We start from the raw sequence: 15739 nt of genomic DNA on the forward strand, positions 1-15739 counted from the left end.
CCTCTGCGTTCGGTGCTGCCCCAGGGTGACTAGACGGCTGGTCCCGGGGCTGCGCCGCAGGCGTGCCAGGGCCGAGCAGTAACTGCTTTAGCCTTCGCACCTGCTGAAGGCGGAGTGCTGAGTGAGACGCCGGTCTTTGCCTTCAGGAAGTTCACGGCTGCCCCTCCGCTAGGGAGAGACCTTGAGAGTTGGCAGGTGCGTCTTGACAAACGTCAAGCATTTGGGAGTGGCTTCTGGCAGAGTAGGTCTCCTCCTCTCTCGTCTCTCCCGCCTCCACAGCTACTGCGACTACTACCGGCCCAGGTACTTCCTCCTGGAGAATGTCAGGAACTTCGTCTCCTTCAAGCGCTCCATGGTCCTGAAGCTCACGCTCCGCTGCCTGGTCCGCATGGGCTACCAGTGCACCTTCGGCGTGTTGCAGGTGGGCCCCCCGGGCAGGGGCAGAGCGGGCAGACGTGTGTGGCCGGAGAAAGGGCTGAGCAGTCCCTGGACAGCGGCAGGCTGTCTCAAAGGGAAAGTAGATCTGAGAGGGGCCACAGTGTGGTGACGTGCAGCGCGGGCGAGGGCTGGGGAGGCGGCTGCCGGGCCCCTCCCATCCAGCTTCCGTAGTGTCTCGGCCTCACTGACCAACCTTGTTGGCAGCCGTGTTCTTTCCCTTGTGACCGTGGGCTGCCAGGCAGGTGGCATGGCTCCTGGTATCTCCTCTGGCCGCTCTTCTCCCCAAGTGCTCCTTCATGTGCTGTTTAAAGAGCTGGCTGGGATCGCCAGCAGGGTTCACTCCCATCTTCTCCAGGGGCTACCGACCACCTCCTGGGATCTTTCGTCCTCTTCTCCGGTCCCACCTCCTGTTAGGCATGAGCCCGTGGGTTAACTAGGGGCTCTCTGGGTGAGCTCCACACCAGCCAGACGCCCCAGAAAGTCAGGTGCTGCGGACCCCAGCCCTTCGCCCAGCTGCTCGGAGGTGCCCACTGACCATGTGTGTGTCTGGCCCTCTCCCGCGCAGGCTGGTCAGTACGGCGTGGCCCAGACGCGGAGGCGGGCCATCATCCTGGCCGCGGCCCCCGGAGAGCAGCTCCCTCTGTTCCCGGAGCCGCTGCACGTGTTCGCGCCCCGGGCCTGCCAGCTGAGTGTCGTAGTCGACGACAAGAAGTTTGTCAGCAACATCACCAGGTAGGAGCACCCCCGGCCAGCCCGCTGTCCTGGCGCTTGTGAGCCTTCCCCGGCGAGGCCTGGTGCGGGTGGACCTCTGTGAAGAGGCCCAAGCCGAGGAGACAGTGTTAGCGAGGGCAGACAGCGCCGCGTCCGGCCTGCCCTGCGAGCGCTCTGCCACCTCTGCTCTCGTTCTGACCCCGAGTGCCCTGTGTCCGGGGCAGTGGCCAGAAGCCTGGCCGCAGTCACGGACAGAGCCCACGCTATAGCCTGTCCCCTTTTCCGATGGGGTCTGAGAAGAATGCTGCCCCTGTGACCTCGGGCGGCCCTTTGACCCCGAGCGGTCCTTTGACCCCGAGCCGGGTTGCCTTCTCTGGAGAAGACGGTGCCAGCAGTCGGGGGATGGCAATTGTGACTCACACACATGATAGCTGCGTGTGTCCCCAGAGGTGCCACAGTCTGTGCTCTGTTGCAGGTTGAGCTCGGGTCCGTTCCGAACCATCACCGTGCGGGACACGATGTCCGACCTTCCCGAGATTCGGAACGGAGCTTCGGCGCAGGAGATCTCGTACAACGGGGAGCCTCAGTCCTGGTTCCAGAGGCAGCTCCGGGGCTCGCAGTACCAGCCCATCCTCAGGGACCACATCTGTAAGGTAACGTCACCTCCATAGAGCAGGGCCTCCTCCCAGCGGCCTCCCAGGAACAGCTCTGTGGTTGGAGCCCAGCCAGGGCTTGTGGGGGAAGCGGGGTCTGGTCTCGGCCCCCTTCCAGCTCCTTCTGCTCTTGGCCCCTAACCCAAAATCCGCTACCTCAGCCGGCCCCCAGCCTCACATCTCACTGCCTCCTGCTTCTCCTTGCACCCCACCCCCGCCCCAGTACATGGTCCTGGAAAGTGTCAATCAGAGCTTATACTCTGCCTAGAATCGGGCTAGAATGGTGTGTCTGGCCATCGTCTCCTATGACTGGCCTTGTCTCTCAGCACCGCTGTTCTCTGGGTATCTCCCAAACGCACCAAACCCCAGCTCTCCCCGCCGCCGGCTCCTCCTGTCCTGCAGGGCTCAGCTCCGACGTCACCTCCTCAGTAGCCCCGCGCTTGCCCGAAGCCGTCCCTTCACCCGTTCCCCCGTCGTTCACATCCCTGCTCTGGTGTCTTCATGGCACGTGTGTAACCCCCAGGTTGTCGATTGGGGTCTCACTGCTTGTCTCCCACAGTGGGATACAAGCCCCTTGGGGTCCTGGTCACCGTGGTATGCCCAGTGCCCAGTACTGTGGCGCCCAGCCCACTGCATGTGGTCAGGTGCTCCCTGAGCTCAGCGACAGCTGGGCCTGCTCTGCTCTTCCAGGACATGAGCGCGTTGGTGGCTGCTCGCATGCGGCACATCCCTCTAGCCCCGGGCTCAGACTGGCGTGACCTGCCAAACATCGAGGTGCGGCTCTCTGATGGCACCTTGGCCAGGAAGCTGCGGTACAACTACCACGACAAGAAGAACGGCTGCAGCAGCGCCGGGGCTCTCCGCGGGGTCTGCTCCTGCGTGGAAGGTTTGTGCCCTGGCCTCCAGGTGTGGCTTCCTCAAGTTTGGTGTGAAGCCCCAGCCCCCTTAGGCTCTGCAGCGGGGCGGTGGGCTCAGGGTTTCTCAGCAGGAGATGCCGGGGCTGCCGCGCAGGAACCCAGCAGCCCTGGGTGGGGTGCAGACTCGCCAAGCCTGGGTGTCCCTGCTGCGCACGGCTGCTGAGGACAGGGTCCGTGATGAAGCTCTGCCTGGCAAACGGGGACTGTCGGCTGCTGTATCATTCCGTTCCGTCAGCACAGCCCCATCGCAGCCCTCTCTTCCAACAGGCAAAGCCTGTGACCCTGCGGCCAGACAGTTCAACACCCTCATTCCCTGGTGCCTGCCCCACACCGGGAACAGGCACAACCACTGGGCCGGCCTCTACGGACGGCTCGAGTGGGACGGCTTCTTCAGCACGACCGTCACCAACCCCGAGCCCATGGGCAAGCAGGTAGGTCTGAGGGCCACTTGGGCCTGGGCGGGGACGGAGGCACGGGCTTCGCGGCTGGGCCGGCCCTCCGCGCCGCCTCCTGCCTCTGCGCCCCGGCCCGGGGTGGGCTTCCCGTGGCCCCGTCTCCTTCCCACCCACATCGCATCTCTTGCCCCCAGGGCCGCGTGCTCCACCCAGAGCAGCACCGCGTCGTGAGTGTGCGGGAGTGCGCCCGCTCTCAGGGCTTCCCCGACACCTACCGGCTGTTCGGCAACATCCTGGACAAGCACCGGCAGGTCAGTGGAGCGGAGTCGGCCCGGGTCTCCTCCCCGCTGAGGAGGGGCGAGCGGCACCGCGCACGAAGCAGCCCTGGCCGGAGGGAGACCAGGGGGTCGGGGGTCGGTGGGGAGCTTGACTCGCAGTCACTTTCTAGGGGACGCTGAGCCCCCAGAGCTGGGGGCTGACTGGCCTCAGCACTCCCATGAGGGGGTGGTCAGGAAGGAGGGACCCTGTCCCCGGGACCCAGGGCGCTCCCAGGTCAGGCGGAGTCGCCGAGTGTGTCGGGTGCCGTGGACAGCTGAGGCACATTTCGCCCAAAGGAAAGTTCCAGCGCATTGCAGAGAGCAGACGAAATACCCGGTGGTGAAAACTCCCTGTTGCTAAGGGTTGAAACGAACCAATAATTCCTCCTGTTTCTCAGAGTGTTCGGTTTGGCTGTTAATGAAATGTATTTCCAAGGAGCGCAGGCATGTGGCTGAAAAGGCCAGCAGTGCCTGGGGGTTACAGCGAGACCCTCCCATTTCACCCCTCTCACCCCTCTCACCCCTCTCGGCCATCCTGTGCTCTGGGAGCAGAGCTCTCAGCTAGTAGTGAAACATAGTAGCTTCCATGTCCAGATTCTAAGATTTTCTAAAGCCCTTTAAAGGCCCCCTTCTCCGAGTGGTGCTTGACCTGCTGGTGTTTGGGGCGGGAGGGTGGGCTGGGTGGAGGGTCTGAGTGCCATCCTGAGGGAAGGGCTTTGGAGGCCTGTGTGAGCCTGAGACCGGGGGCCCTGTGCCCGTGTCCGAGTGGAGGCTAGCGCTGACTCCAGCCATGCCGAACCACATGTCGCCCTCCTTCCCTCCTGCAGGTGGGTAACGCTGTGCCACCGCCACTGGCCAAAGCCATCGGCTTGGAGATCAAGCGCTGTATGATGGTCAGAGCGCGAGAGAGCACCTCAGGTATGGTAGGGAGCGGTGGGGACAGCAGGGGTTTGGCTTTAGGCTCTGAGACTGGGGCGAGTCACCCACCCTCCCTGGTGGCCTTGCGTCTCTCAGGGTTGCTCTGAGATGAGTGAGCGTGTGGGTAAGCACGGAGCACTGGGGCCCGGCACGCAGTGGACGAGTGGTCAGATTTCGGGGTGCTTGGCTCTGTCCTGCTAAGTGAGTCTGGGTCGGCTGCGCCCGCCTCAGACACTAGCCCATAACCCAGGTGGTCTGGAAACCTTTAGGGAGCACCTGAGCAGTGTTCAGTCTCTGAATGCTGGTGCAGAGCTGCTGCAGGTTCTTATGAGGTGGTCCTTTTAGTGTCAACGCCTGGGCATTAACGTAGTTCCTGGTCCACGTACCTGATGTGCTTGCCTATTGCTTCGTGTAACATTACATTACATACTCTCCCTTTTATATCTCTTCAGTTAAAATCAAGGAGGAGACTGCTAAGGACTAGTTCTGCCCTCCAATCGCCTTTGTTTCTGGCACCGGAGATCCCCAACGTGCACTGATATTGTTGTATTTTTAACATGTCAATCTGTCAGTTCAGATGTGTTGTACACGGTGTTTGTGGCCTTGGCTGACATGAAGCTCTTTTGTGAGATTTGCTTATCGACTAATTTGACTTAGTGATGAAACTGTGCAGTACTTTGTCCGTTCTGGATTTTAAAAGTTTTTTATTATGCATTATATCAAAGTTACCACTGTATGAGTGGAAATTAAGACTTTATGTAGTTTTTATATGTTGTAATATTTCTTCAAATAAATCTCTCCTATAAATCACCCTGGGTGATGACTCCTGATTTGCCAGGGACTTCTGGCCGCCTCTCAGCTGAGGCTGGATGAGAGTGGGCTCCTCAGTGTCGCAGGTGACCCCGCGGAGGCCTCATCTGAAGTTAGACGTCCCATGCCTGTTTGGGGTGGGGGTGGTGGCTCAGTTCTGGCCAATACGATGCAAGTGGAACTTGCTGGTGCGGTTTCCCAGAACGCCCTTTAAAGGAAGAATCTTGGACTCCCCGTGGCCTTGTAGCCCTGGGCTGTGATGCCTGGCAAGGCAGCAACTGTCCTGTGACCGTGAGGCCAGAAGCCCCATGCAATGGATGGTGGAGCAAAAAGAGTCACTCGTAGCCCTGGCCTGCCACCCCCAGGCAGAGCCCTTATTTGTTTAAGCATCTGGGAGGTGGGCTTTCCATACTTTCACCCTGACTCAGTCCTACTGAATTCTGAGATGAATGACCCTTTTCTTTGATTTGTCTTTGGGAAAAGACCTGCTATAAAATGACGACAAAGCAGAAGCAGACAAAGACATGTGAGTCACCAGCACACACAACCCAAAGGGCCGCTGTTGGAATGTCAAGTAACACCTGCCCCACCACCTCTACGTGTGCTTTTAGGAAAGCACTTGGTGGCATCTCAACTATAACTGTCCATGTAAGTCACGGGTGCCTTAATCATAAGACTAAGGGACTAGGACTTCCCTGGTGGCGCAGTGGTTAAGAATCCACCTGCCAGTGCAGGGGACACGGGTTTGATCCTTTGTCCGGGAAGATCCCACATAACGCAGAGCAACTAAGCCCGTGCGCCACAACTACTGAGGCTGCGCTGTAGAGCCCGAAAGCCACAACTACTGAGCCCTCGTGCCACAACTACTGAAGCCCGTGCACCTAGAGCCTATGCTCCGCGACAACAGAAGCCACCGCAATGAGAAGCCTGCGCTCGCCGCAACTAGAGAAAGCCACGTGCAGCAACAAAGACCCAACGCAGCCAAATCAATCAATCTATCAATCTGAAAAAAAAAGACCAAGGGACTAGAGATAATTCAAATGTAAAATTTAAGCTCCTTCATGGTAATTAAGATGTTCCCTCTTCTCTTGTAAACGACACTGCACTGAACATCCTTGTATGGACTCTTCCATTGTATCCTTTAAGGAAATATGTAGAGAGCTTCCTGGATCACTGAGTATAAATGTTTTCATATTTCCCTTTCAGGTCATGTGGCTGACCTACCCCCCTGGAGAGGTTTTAATGCTTCTCCCACCAACAGTGCCACCTGGACTTTACCCTACCCTGGCTTTTGCCTCTTCGATCCTTGTCAATGGAATAGTGAGTCTTGTTAGCAATTTTTTCTTTTTTTTTTGGCCACATGCATGGCTTGCAGAATTAGTTCCCCAGTCAGGGACTGAACCCTGGCCCTCGGCAGTGAAAGCACTTGAACCCTGGCCCTCGGCAGTGAAAGCGCGTGGGGTCCTAACCACTGGAACACCAGGGAATTCCCTTGTTAGCATTTTTTAGGAGTGATTCAACACTCCCAAGTGTCTGGTGGCCACTGGAATTTGTTCCTTATCTCCGTGGTGACACATGCTGTAACCTTCGTCCTTGCTAGGGGCTGTCCCCTGCTTGTGTTACTTTCATCTTGAGTCATCCTATCTTTGCTGTAAAGAGACTTTATTTTTAGGGATTAGATTTATATTTGTCTGCTCTTCTATTTTTTTAGAGCCTACTCAGAAAGGCCTTCCCTACCCCTAAATCAAACTAGTGTTTTCTTGCATTATTTCTATGACGTCTTAACATATGAATCATTTTTATGTGGCGGGAAATTGACATCTCAACTTATTTTTTCAACAGGTAACGAACGCACATGGTAAACACAACAGCTCGACATGGTAAAGTTCCCCTGTCAGATTTTATTTTTTAGCTATATGTTCTGTTTTGATTTTTTTTTAAGCTAAAAACACATGAAAAAGTATATCGTGAGTACAGTGAAAAGTATGCTAAGTCTTCATTCCCAGGCCCCCTGACCAAGACACCAAATCCTTGTCTTTCCAAAGTCCTTCTGTGCCCGAGTGCAGGTGTGTGTGTCTGTCTTTGCTACAAATAAATGGTGGCATCGATTATAAGCGCTTTGCACTTTGAAGGTTGTTCTACCTAGGAGTGTCTCACTGGATTCCCATTGTAAACTGAGGTCTAATATGAAATGCACAAGTCCTGGGTGTGCAGCAGTTTATTCCGGTAAATGAATCAGTCTGAGGACCGACATCCTTATCAGACTATAGAATGTTTCCATCACCCCAGAAGTCCCCTGTGTCCCTTCCCAGTTCAGTATCCCCCTTTGCCACCGCCACCAGGCAACTTCTGGTCCACGTCCATCTTCATGGATGACTTTCTCCTGTTGGTGCAGTGTGGGCTTCTCTGGCTGCTTTCACTCAGCCTAATGGTTTTGAGGTTCACCCATGTTGCTAATGTATAATTGGTAGTTGGTCCCTCCTTCTCACTATGCAGAAGGAATGCCCTTATTTTAAACCTCATCAGTCTGTGTTTTAAAGTCTTCATACAGATATTACAAGTTTCTTAACTCAATTCCTAGGTATTTAATCCTTTTATTACTAATGTATGCAGGATGTTATTTTCCAAACAGTGGTCCTTTGCCTACAGAAAGATTATTGACTTTGTATTTTCTATTTATATATATATATATATATATATATATATATATATATATTTTGTGTGTGTGTGTGTTACACGGGCGTCTCACTGTTGTGGCCTCTCCCGTTGCGGAGCACAGGCTCCGGATGCGCAGGCTCAGCGGCCATGGCTCACGGGCCCAGCCGCTCCGCGGCACGTGGGATCCTCCCGGACCGGGGCACGAACCCGCATCCCCTGCATCGGCAGGTGGACTCTCAACCACTGCACCACCAGGGAAGCCCTATATATATATTTTTTAACTTAGCCAACTTACTGAATTCCATCATTTTTGTGATACTTTTCCAGTTGAGGTCATCGTTTCAGGTATTCAGTATGCTACCAGGAAAAATCTGAGGAGCACGTTAGCATAAAGAGTGGAAACAGTGTTCTGTGGCTCAGCCCTTGGGTCTCAGCTGGGTGGTGGGCTGTCCCTCAGGGGTGCAGTTCCAGGGGTGGCCCAGGGTATACCTGCCTGTGAGGTATACCCACCTCCATGCACCCCGAGCTCGCTGGCCTGAGCCAGGCTTGTGGACCTGCTGTGCTTGGGTGGGCCAGAGTGAGGGGACACTGCTGCCAGCAGGTAGCTCCTGCCACCCTGGCCGACTGGCAGGGAAATTGTTCCTTCCATCAGGGTGGAAGTTGAGCCTTTTCTGGGGAGAATAGTGATGGTAGTAGATTGGCGTACATGTACTCTATTTTTGTAAATTGAAGTATAGCTGATTTACAATGTTGTGTTAATTACTGCTGTACAGCAAAGTGACTCAGTTATACATTTATATACGTTCTTTTTTTATATATATTCTTTTCCCTTATGGCTTATCAAAGGATATTGAATATAGTTCTCTGTGCTATACAGTAGGACCTTGTTTTTCATCCAATCTATATATAAAAGCTTCCATCTGCTAACCCCAGCTACCCACTCCATCCCTCCCCCAACCCCCTCCTCTTGTAGGCCACAAGTCTGTTCTCTATGTCATGTCTGTGAGTCTGTTTCTGTTTCGTTGATAGGTTCATTTGTGTCATATTTTAGCTTCCACATATAAGTGATATCATATGGTATTTGTCTTTCTCTTTCTGATTTATTTCACTTGCATGATAATCTCTAGTTGCATCCATGTTGCTGCAAATGGCATTATTTTGTTCTTACTTATAGCTGAGTAGTAGTCCATTGTATATATGTACCACATCTTCTTTATCCATTCATCTGTTGATGGACATTTAGGTGAATAGTGACATTTATTGTGAATAGTGCTGCAGTGAACATAGGGGTGGATGTATCTTTTTGAATTAGAGTTTTGTCCAGATATATGCCCAGAATTGCTGGATCATATAATTTTTTTTAAAGATTTTTTTGATGTGGACCATTTTTAAAGTCTTTACTGAATTTGTTACAACATTGTTTTTGTTTTATGTTTTATTTTTTTGGCCACAAGGCATGTGGGATCTTAGTTCCCTGACCAGGGAACGAACCCACACCCCCTGCATTGGAAGGTGAAGTCTTAACTACTGGACCTCCAGGGAAGTCCCAAATTGTAAGTAACCCCCTAGGTAATTCTATGTTTAGTTTTCTGAGGAACCTCCGTACTGTTTTTCACAGTGGCTGCAGATTGGCATACATTTAATCAATGGAAATCCACTGGTGCTCAAAACCTCATTACCGGACTTCCCTGGTGGTGCAGTGGTTAAGAATCCACCTGCCAGTGCAGGGCACACGTGTTCGACCCTGGTCTGGGAAGATCCCACATGCCATGGGGCAACTAAGCCCGTGCACCACAACTACTGAGCCTGCGCTCTAGAGCCCGCAAGCCACAACTAGTGAGCCCACGTTCCACAACTACTGAAGCCCGCGCACCTAGAACCTGTGCTCCACAACAAGAGAAGCCACGCAATGAGAAGCATGTGCACCGCAACGAAGAGTAGCCCCCGCTCACCTCAACTAGAGAAAGCCCGTGCGCAGCAATGAAGACCCAGCACAGCCAAAAATAAATAAATAAAATTAACAAACAAACACACACAAAAAAACCTCATTACCATTTGAGGTGACTATTCACAAATGCCCCCTTTTTTTTTTCGGCCACACAGCACGGCTTGTGGGATCTTAGTTCCCTGACCAGGGATCGAACCCGGCCCCAGCAGTGAAAGCACTGAGTCCTAATCACTGGACTGCCAGGGAATTCTCAGAAGTTCCTTCCTTTTTTTTTTTTTTAAATAGTTTTTAAAATTATTTTTTAAATAAATTTATTTGTTTATTTTTGGCTGCGTTGGGTCTTCATTGCTGTGCGTGGGCTTTCTCTAGTTGCGGTGAGTGGGGGCTGCTCTTCATTGAGGTGAATAGGCTTCTCACTGCAGTGGCTTCTCTTGCTGCGGAGCACAGGCTCTAGGCGCGCGGGATTCAGTAGTTGTGGCTTGTGGGCTCTAGAGTGCAGGCTCAGCAGTTGTGGTGCATGGGCTTAGTTGCTCTGTGGCATGTGGGATCTTCCAGGACCAGAGCTCAAACCTGTGTCTCCTGAACTGGCAGCTGGATTCTTAACCACTGCATCACCAGGGAAGTCCCTCGTTTATAAAACTGAATAGTATTCCATTGGATGGATGGACCACATTTTGTTCATTCATCCATTGATGGACTCTGTGGTTGCTTCCACCTTTTGGCTAGTGTGAATCATGCTGCTATGAATGTGGATGTACAAATATCTGTTTGAGACCCCCCCCTTTTTTTTTTAATCTTTTGGCCATGCCGCATGGCATGTGGGATCTTAGTTCCCCGACCAGGGATCGAACCCGTGCCACCTGCAATGGAAGCGTGGAGTCTTAACCACTGGACTGCCAGGGAAGTTCTGAGACCACACTTGCAATTCCCAGTAGAATTGCTGGGTCGTATTTCTATTCTACAGTAATTCTATTTCTAATTTTTTGTGGACCTGTCATACTGTTTTCCACAACAGAAGGGGGTTTTTTTGGTCTTTTTTTAAATGAAATAAATATTCAAGGCACAGCGGAAGCCCATTTGTGTGCCTCTCGGATCCCCGTCTGCTACTTCCCCAGACACAACCACTATGAAAGTGTTGGTCTGTCTCCTTCCTGTTTATGTTTTCCCACAGTTATCTCATGTCCCTAAACTCAGTTATTCTCTGTGTGTTCAGAAACGTTAGGTTAATCTATTCTACCACACATATCTATCTGCAACCTGCTTTTCTCCCTCAAGCATGTTGGCAGTTTTTAAAAAGCAAGCTATAGAAAAAGAGACACTGAATCCCACGACTGCCAAAACGAATGGTCAGCACTTGTTTCCTCTTTTTGTGTCATGAGGAAGCCTTTCTAACACCCCATCATCACCACAGTGACCATGATCACACACATGTGTAATGTGCCTGTCAGCTTTGTCCACACTGACATGCAATCGTTTGCAACTACTAATCAAAAACTTACACAGACATCGTCACACAGCCACTGATCTACCGCTGACTATTCCAGTCCTGGTTCCGGGGCTGGGCATGCACGTAGCAATAAGACAGACCAATGCCGCCCCTGCCTGTCTCAAGAACAAGACAGGCAGGCAAACTCCACAACGAAAAAGGGGATTTGAAAGAGTGAGAACTGCTACAATCAAAATAAATCAGAGAATTGGGATGGAGTGACTCTGATCTTTGCTTTGTTCCTCTCCAGATTTTATTATTAAAATGCACAGATCTTACATGTGCACCTGGATCTTTTTAAAGGATCTGACCCTTTTATTTTTAAGGGTAGCTGGAGTTTTTATGTGTGTATTTGTCTGTGTCATCAACCGCCCAGATCAAGATGGAGAAAAGTCCCATCACCTGCCTGGAACCCCTCGCAAGTGGGTCCCATCCCCATTAAGAGATGGTCACAGTTCTGATTTCTGTTATTATGCATTAGTTTCGCCTGTCTGAGAATTTCACACCAATGGAATCATATGGTATCTATTCTTTTGTGTCTGTGACATGCATCCGTGTCACCGTGCATCAATGTCATTTGCCCCTCTTTATTGCTACGTGGTACTCCATTGTAGAGATGGAACACAGTTTTTTGTCCATCCATTCGTTGATGGACATTTGAGTTGTGTTATGACCTGAACTGTGTCCCCCCAAAATTCATACATTGAAGCCCTAACCCCTAGTACCTCCGAATGTGAGTGTATTTGGAGATAGAGTCTTTAAAGAAGTGATTGAATTAAAATGAGGTCATTAGGATTTGCAGCAGCATGGATGGACCTAGAGATTATCATACTAAGTGAAGAAAGAGAAGTACCATAAGGTATCACTTACATGTGGGATCCAAACTGTGATACAAATGAACTTACGAAACAAAAACAGATTCACGGATATAGAACACAAATTTATGGTTACCAAAGGGGAAAGGGGGTAGGGGAGGGATAAATTAGGAGTTTGGGATTAGCAGATACAAAGTACTATATATAAAATAGATACAACAGGGAATTATATTCAATATCCTATAATAAACCATATTATAGGATATAATAAAACCTCCCTGCCTCCCTGTCTCTCCCTCTCCGGGAGGGAGGGAGGGAGAGGGAGAGACAGAGGGAGGCAGGAGAGGGAGAGAGGGAGAGGGAGGGACAGAGAGGGAGGGAGGAGAGGAAGCAGGGAGAAATCAGAGAAAGAACACACCATCTACATTTCTGTCAAATGACACCGGGGATCCTTACACAACCAGGAGAAAATAACACAGCGAGGCTCTTTCTCAGCTGGAACTGGAACTGCAGACGGGGCCAGACACCACCAGGCTGGCCACACATGTCCAGCCGCCGCCCCAGCCCCGTGAGACCGGTCACTGGGGCTCTGAATGTCTGTTCCAGGGAGCTGAGGTTCACCCTCTCGCCTGGGAGGCCGGGTGAAGACAGCAGGGCCCCGGACTGGACACACAGGGGGAAAAGCAGCCCCACAGCACAGCTTGTGCGAGCAGATTCAGCCGCCAGATTCCAGAGGCCTGGGATCCCCCTGTGGCCCGTGAAACCCAGGAGCCATGTGGGTCTTGCTGCCCGGGACAGCGGCTTGGGGAACAGAAGTTAGGGCAGCAGAAGTTGGTGTGATGGACCTGAAGCATCTGCCTGGGTCCGCGTGCATCCGTGGCTGTCCCCGAAATCTAGCCGCCCAGAGGCAAACGAGGTGTCACATCTTATGCAGCAGCCTGTTACACAGAAGCGGTGAGGATGCTCAAGCCCCGTCTGAACCCCGGGCAGAGCTCACAGGCCGATGCCCACCTGGCCTGGAGTTTGCAAAACTGTCCACGGGGGCGAGATGGAAGCAAGTTTGTAAAAGGCTGAGGAACCGATCAACTGGGAAGGAGCCTGTAGAGACAGGAACTAAACGCAGTGCCTGAGGCCTGGCTCGAGCCAGATGGGGCCAGGAACATAAAGACTGCCATGGCGGGGGTGGGGTGGGGGGACTTCCCTGGTGGCGCAGTGGTTAAGAATCTGCCTGCCAGGCCATTTCATGGACGACGGGTGTGAGAGAGCATCTGCGGGTGCCAGGCGGGAGGGGACCGGGAAGACCCCGCCAGGGGTGTGTGGATTTGAGCCTCTGCATTTCTAACCCGAGATCTCAAAATGCACCGTGATTCCTGTCCATTGGAGTGTAAAGTTTATGTAGGGAATCTTGGAAACGATGGTAACAAGACTGAATTAGAACGAACTGTAGGCTATTAGGGACCACTCCGAAGTGTGTGGGTAGCTAGATACCCTACCGACTTCACTTTAGTTGAATTTGAAGATCCCCCAGATGCAGCCGATGCTGTCCGAGAACAAGATGGGAGAACATTACGTGGCTGCCTATTAAGAGTGGACCTGTCGAATGGGGAAAAGAGAAGTCGAAATCGTGGCCGCCTCCTTCTTGGGGTTGTCGCCCTCGATATGATTATCAGAGGATTCCTCCGTCTCGCCACAGATCTCCAAGACGGAGAAGCTTCTCCCGCAGCCGGAGCACGTCCCCTTCTAGAGATAGGAGAAGAGAGAGATCACTGTCCTGGGAGAGAAATCACAAGCTGTCCCGATCTTTCTCTAGGTCTCCTAGCCGATCCAGGTCAAATGAAAGGAAATAGAAGACCACTTTGCAAGAGGAGTGGTGCACAGGAAATAACTTCATTTGACAGGAGTATGTACAGAAAATTCAAGTTTTGTTTGAGACTTCCGAAGCTTGGTGCATTTTTAAAATGTTTTAGCTGTTCACATTTGTTTGTCTCTTGGAATAGTGACACATAAAGGTGTCATTCTCTATGGTTTGAAATGGATCATATGAGGCATGTAATATGAAGAATAGTTACTTTACAATGTTCCCTTTAGCAAAATTGAATTTGCTTTGAAGTTTTGGTCTTGCCTAGACTGATAATAAAACTCTAACTCCTGCCCACCTAAAGTGTGATGTTTATTATTATGGAAACAACACTGGCAAATATTGAAAAGACTTTCTGTAGCTGGGATATGGTATGCAGCTGTAGTTAAGCAAGCAGTCTTTAAAAGCTGCTGTGAACACAAGCCAGCAGGTAAAAATTAAAGCTGCACCTTTACCCTAGATTAGAGGTTTAAAAATTCCACCAGTCTTCACACCGGACAAGAGGTTGTCCAGTGGGTTTAGAATCTAAGAAGTTTCAAGAAAGTTAGTTTACCTTTGCTTTAGGTCATAAGTTCCTTCTGTGATTGCTGTATATGAATACATAACTCTTTGTAATATTATTTGGAAATTTGAGACTATTCAAGATACCAATGTCCTGCCCATTTAAGGGTCCATTGTAGAGCTGAACTTTTGAGTTACTGTGCAAGATTTTTTTTTTCATGCTGTCATTTGTAACATGTTTTGTGAGAATCCTTGGGGATTAATGTTTTGGTTACAAAAAACAAACAAACAAAAGAATCCTCCTGCCAATGCAGGGGACAGGGGCTCGAGCCCTGGTCCGGGAAAATCCCACGTGCTGCAGAGCAACTAAGCCCGTGCACCACAGCTACTGAGACTGTGCTCTAGATCCTGGAATTCACAACTACTGAGCCCACGTGCCAAAACTACTGAAGCCCGGACACCTAGAGCCCGTGCTCCGAAACAAAAGAAGCCACCGCAATGAGAAGCACGTGCCCACAACGAAGAGCAGCCCCCGCTCGCTGCAACTAGAGAAAGCCCGCGTGCAGCAACAAAGACCCAACACAGACAAAAATACATAAATTAATTTTTTAAAAAGACCGCCATCGGGACGGCTGGGGGACAGCTTCCCGCTTCCCGAGGGGGGCCTGCACCCGGGGACTCAGGAGGCGCCCTTGCTCCTGGTGATGTGTCCGGAGGCCCCGGCGCAGGAACAGCACACATGGCATCCACGTAGGGAGGCCGGGCCCGAGGAGCACACGGGGTCTCCCTGGTACTATTCTTGCCACTTTCCTACAGGTGTGCAGTTTTCAAAATAAAGCATTCGGGGAAGAGGGCAGAAGCTGAAAAAGCCACCCAGGCCCCAGCCTTTCAAGACCCCACGCCGGGTCAGGTGGGGGAGGACCCTGTGAGATTAAAGAAACATCACAGAGAGCGGGGGGGGGGGGGGGGGGGGCGGGCGGAGTCTCGAGGGACAACTCCCTTTCGGGGCAGAATCTCGGTAGACAGACCGCCACATTCCCCTAGGAAGGATCCAGAACCTTGGGACCCAAACAGTCTGAGCACCTCAGGGGAAGAAGGCCCTCCCGGGGGTCAGGGGCACACGGACGCCTCTCCACCCCCGCGCGGGGCCCGCACGCACCCAGCTCCTCGCGAGTGAAGGGCAGGAAGGTGGTGTCCTCGTTCAGGTTCTTGTTGAAGTCGATGCACAGGAGACTCAGCTGCTTCTTGATGCTCTTGATTTTCTGAAGGAAGAAGACGGCCGTGAGATCGGGGGTGGGGGGGGTGGGGGGGTGC

The 15739-nt window shown here is 52.0% G+C and overlaps 1 protein-coding gene and 1 pseudogene across 4 annotated transcripts in view; both read left to right on the plus strand.

The window, feature by feature from the left end:
* The window catches only part of DNMT1 (DNA methyltransferase 1), a 42302-nt gene extending 37143 nt beyond the window's left edge, over window positions 1-5159 (plus strand). For 3 of the 4 annotated variants that reach the window (XM_060145231.1, XM_060145232.1, XM_060145233.1), the window contains exons 33-40: window positions 280-421; window positions 1004-1170; window positions 1625-1802; window positions 2493-2688; window positions 2987-3150; window positions 3309-3425; window positions 4259-4349; window positions 4802-5159. In XM_060145231.1, coding sequence (XP_060001214.1) covers window positions 280-421; window positions 1004-1170; window positions 1625-1802; window positions 2493-2688; window positions 2987-3150; window positions 3309-3425; window positions 4259-4349; window positions 4802-4833 — 1087 coding nt within the window. In that variant the 3' untranslated portion in view covers window positions 4834-5159. Of the gene's footprint in view, window positions 1-279; window positions 422-1003; window positions 1171-1624; window positions 1803-2492; window positions 2689-2986; window positions 3151-3308; window positions 3426-4258; window positions 4355-4801 lie in introns of all 4 variants that reach the window. The other variant, XM_060145234.1, reaches the window with a different exon arrangement.
* Window positions 5160-13356: 8197 nt separating this feature from the next.
* On the plus strand, window positions 13357-14474 carry LOC132518697 (serine/arginine-rich splicing factor 3-like; annotated as a pseudogene).
* The last annotated feature ends 1265 nt before the right edge of the window (window positions 14475-15739 follow it).

Source organism: Lagenorhynchus albirostris, chromosome 3 (assembly GCF_949774975.1).
Source record: "Lagenorhynchus albirostris chromosome 3, mLagAlb1.1, whole genome shotgun sequence".
Taxonomy (NCBI): Eukaryota; Metazoa; Chordata; class Mammalia; order Artiodactyla; family Delphinidae; genus Lagenorhynchus; species Lagenorhynchus albirostris.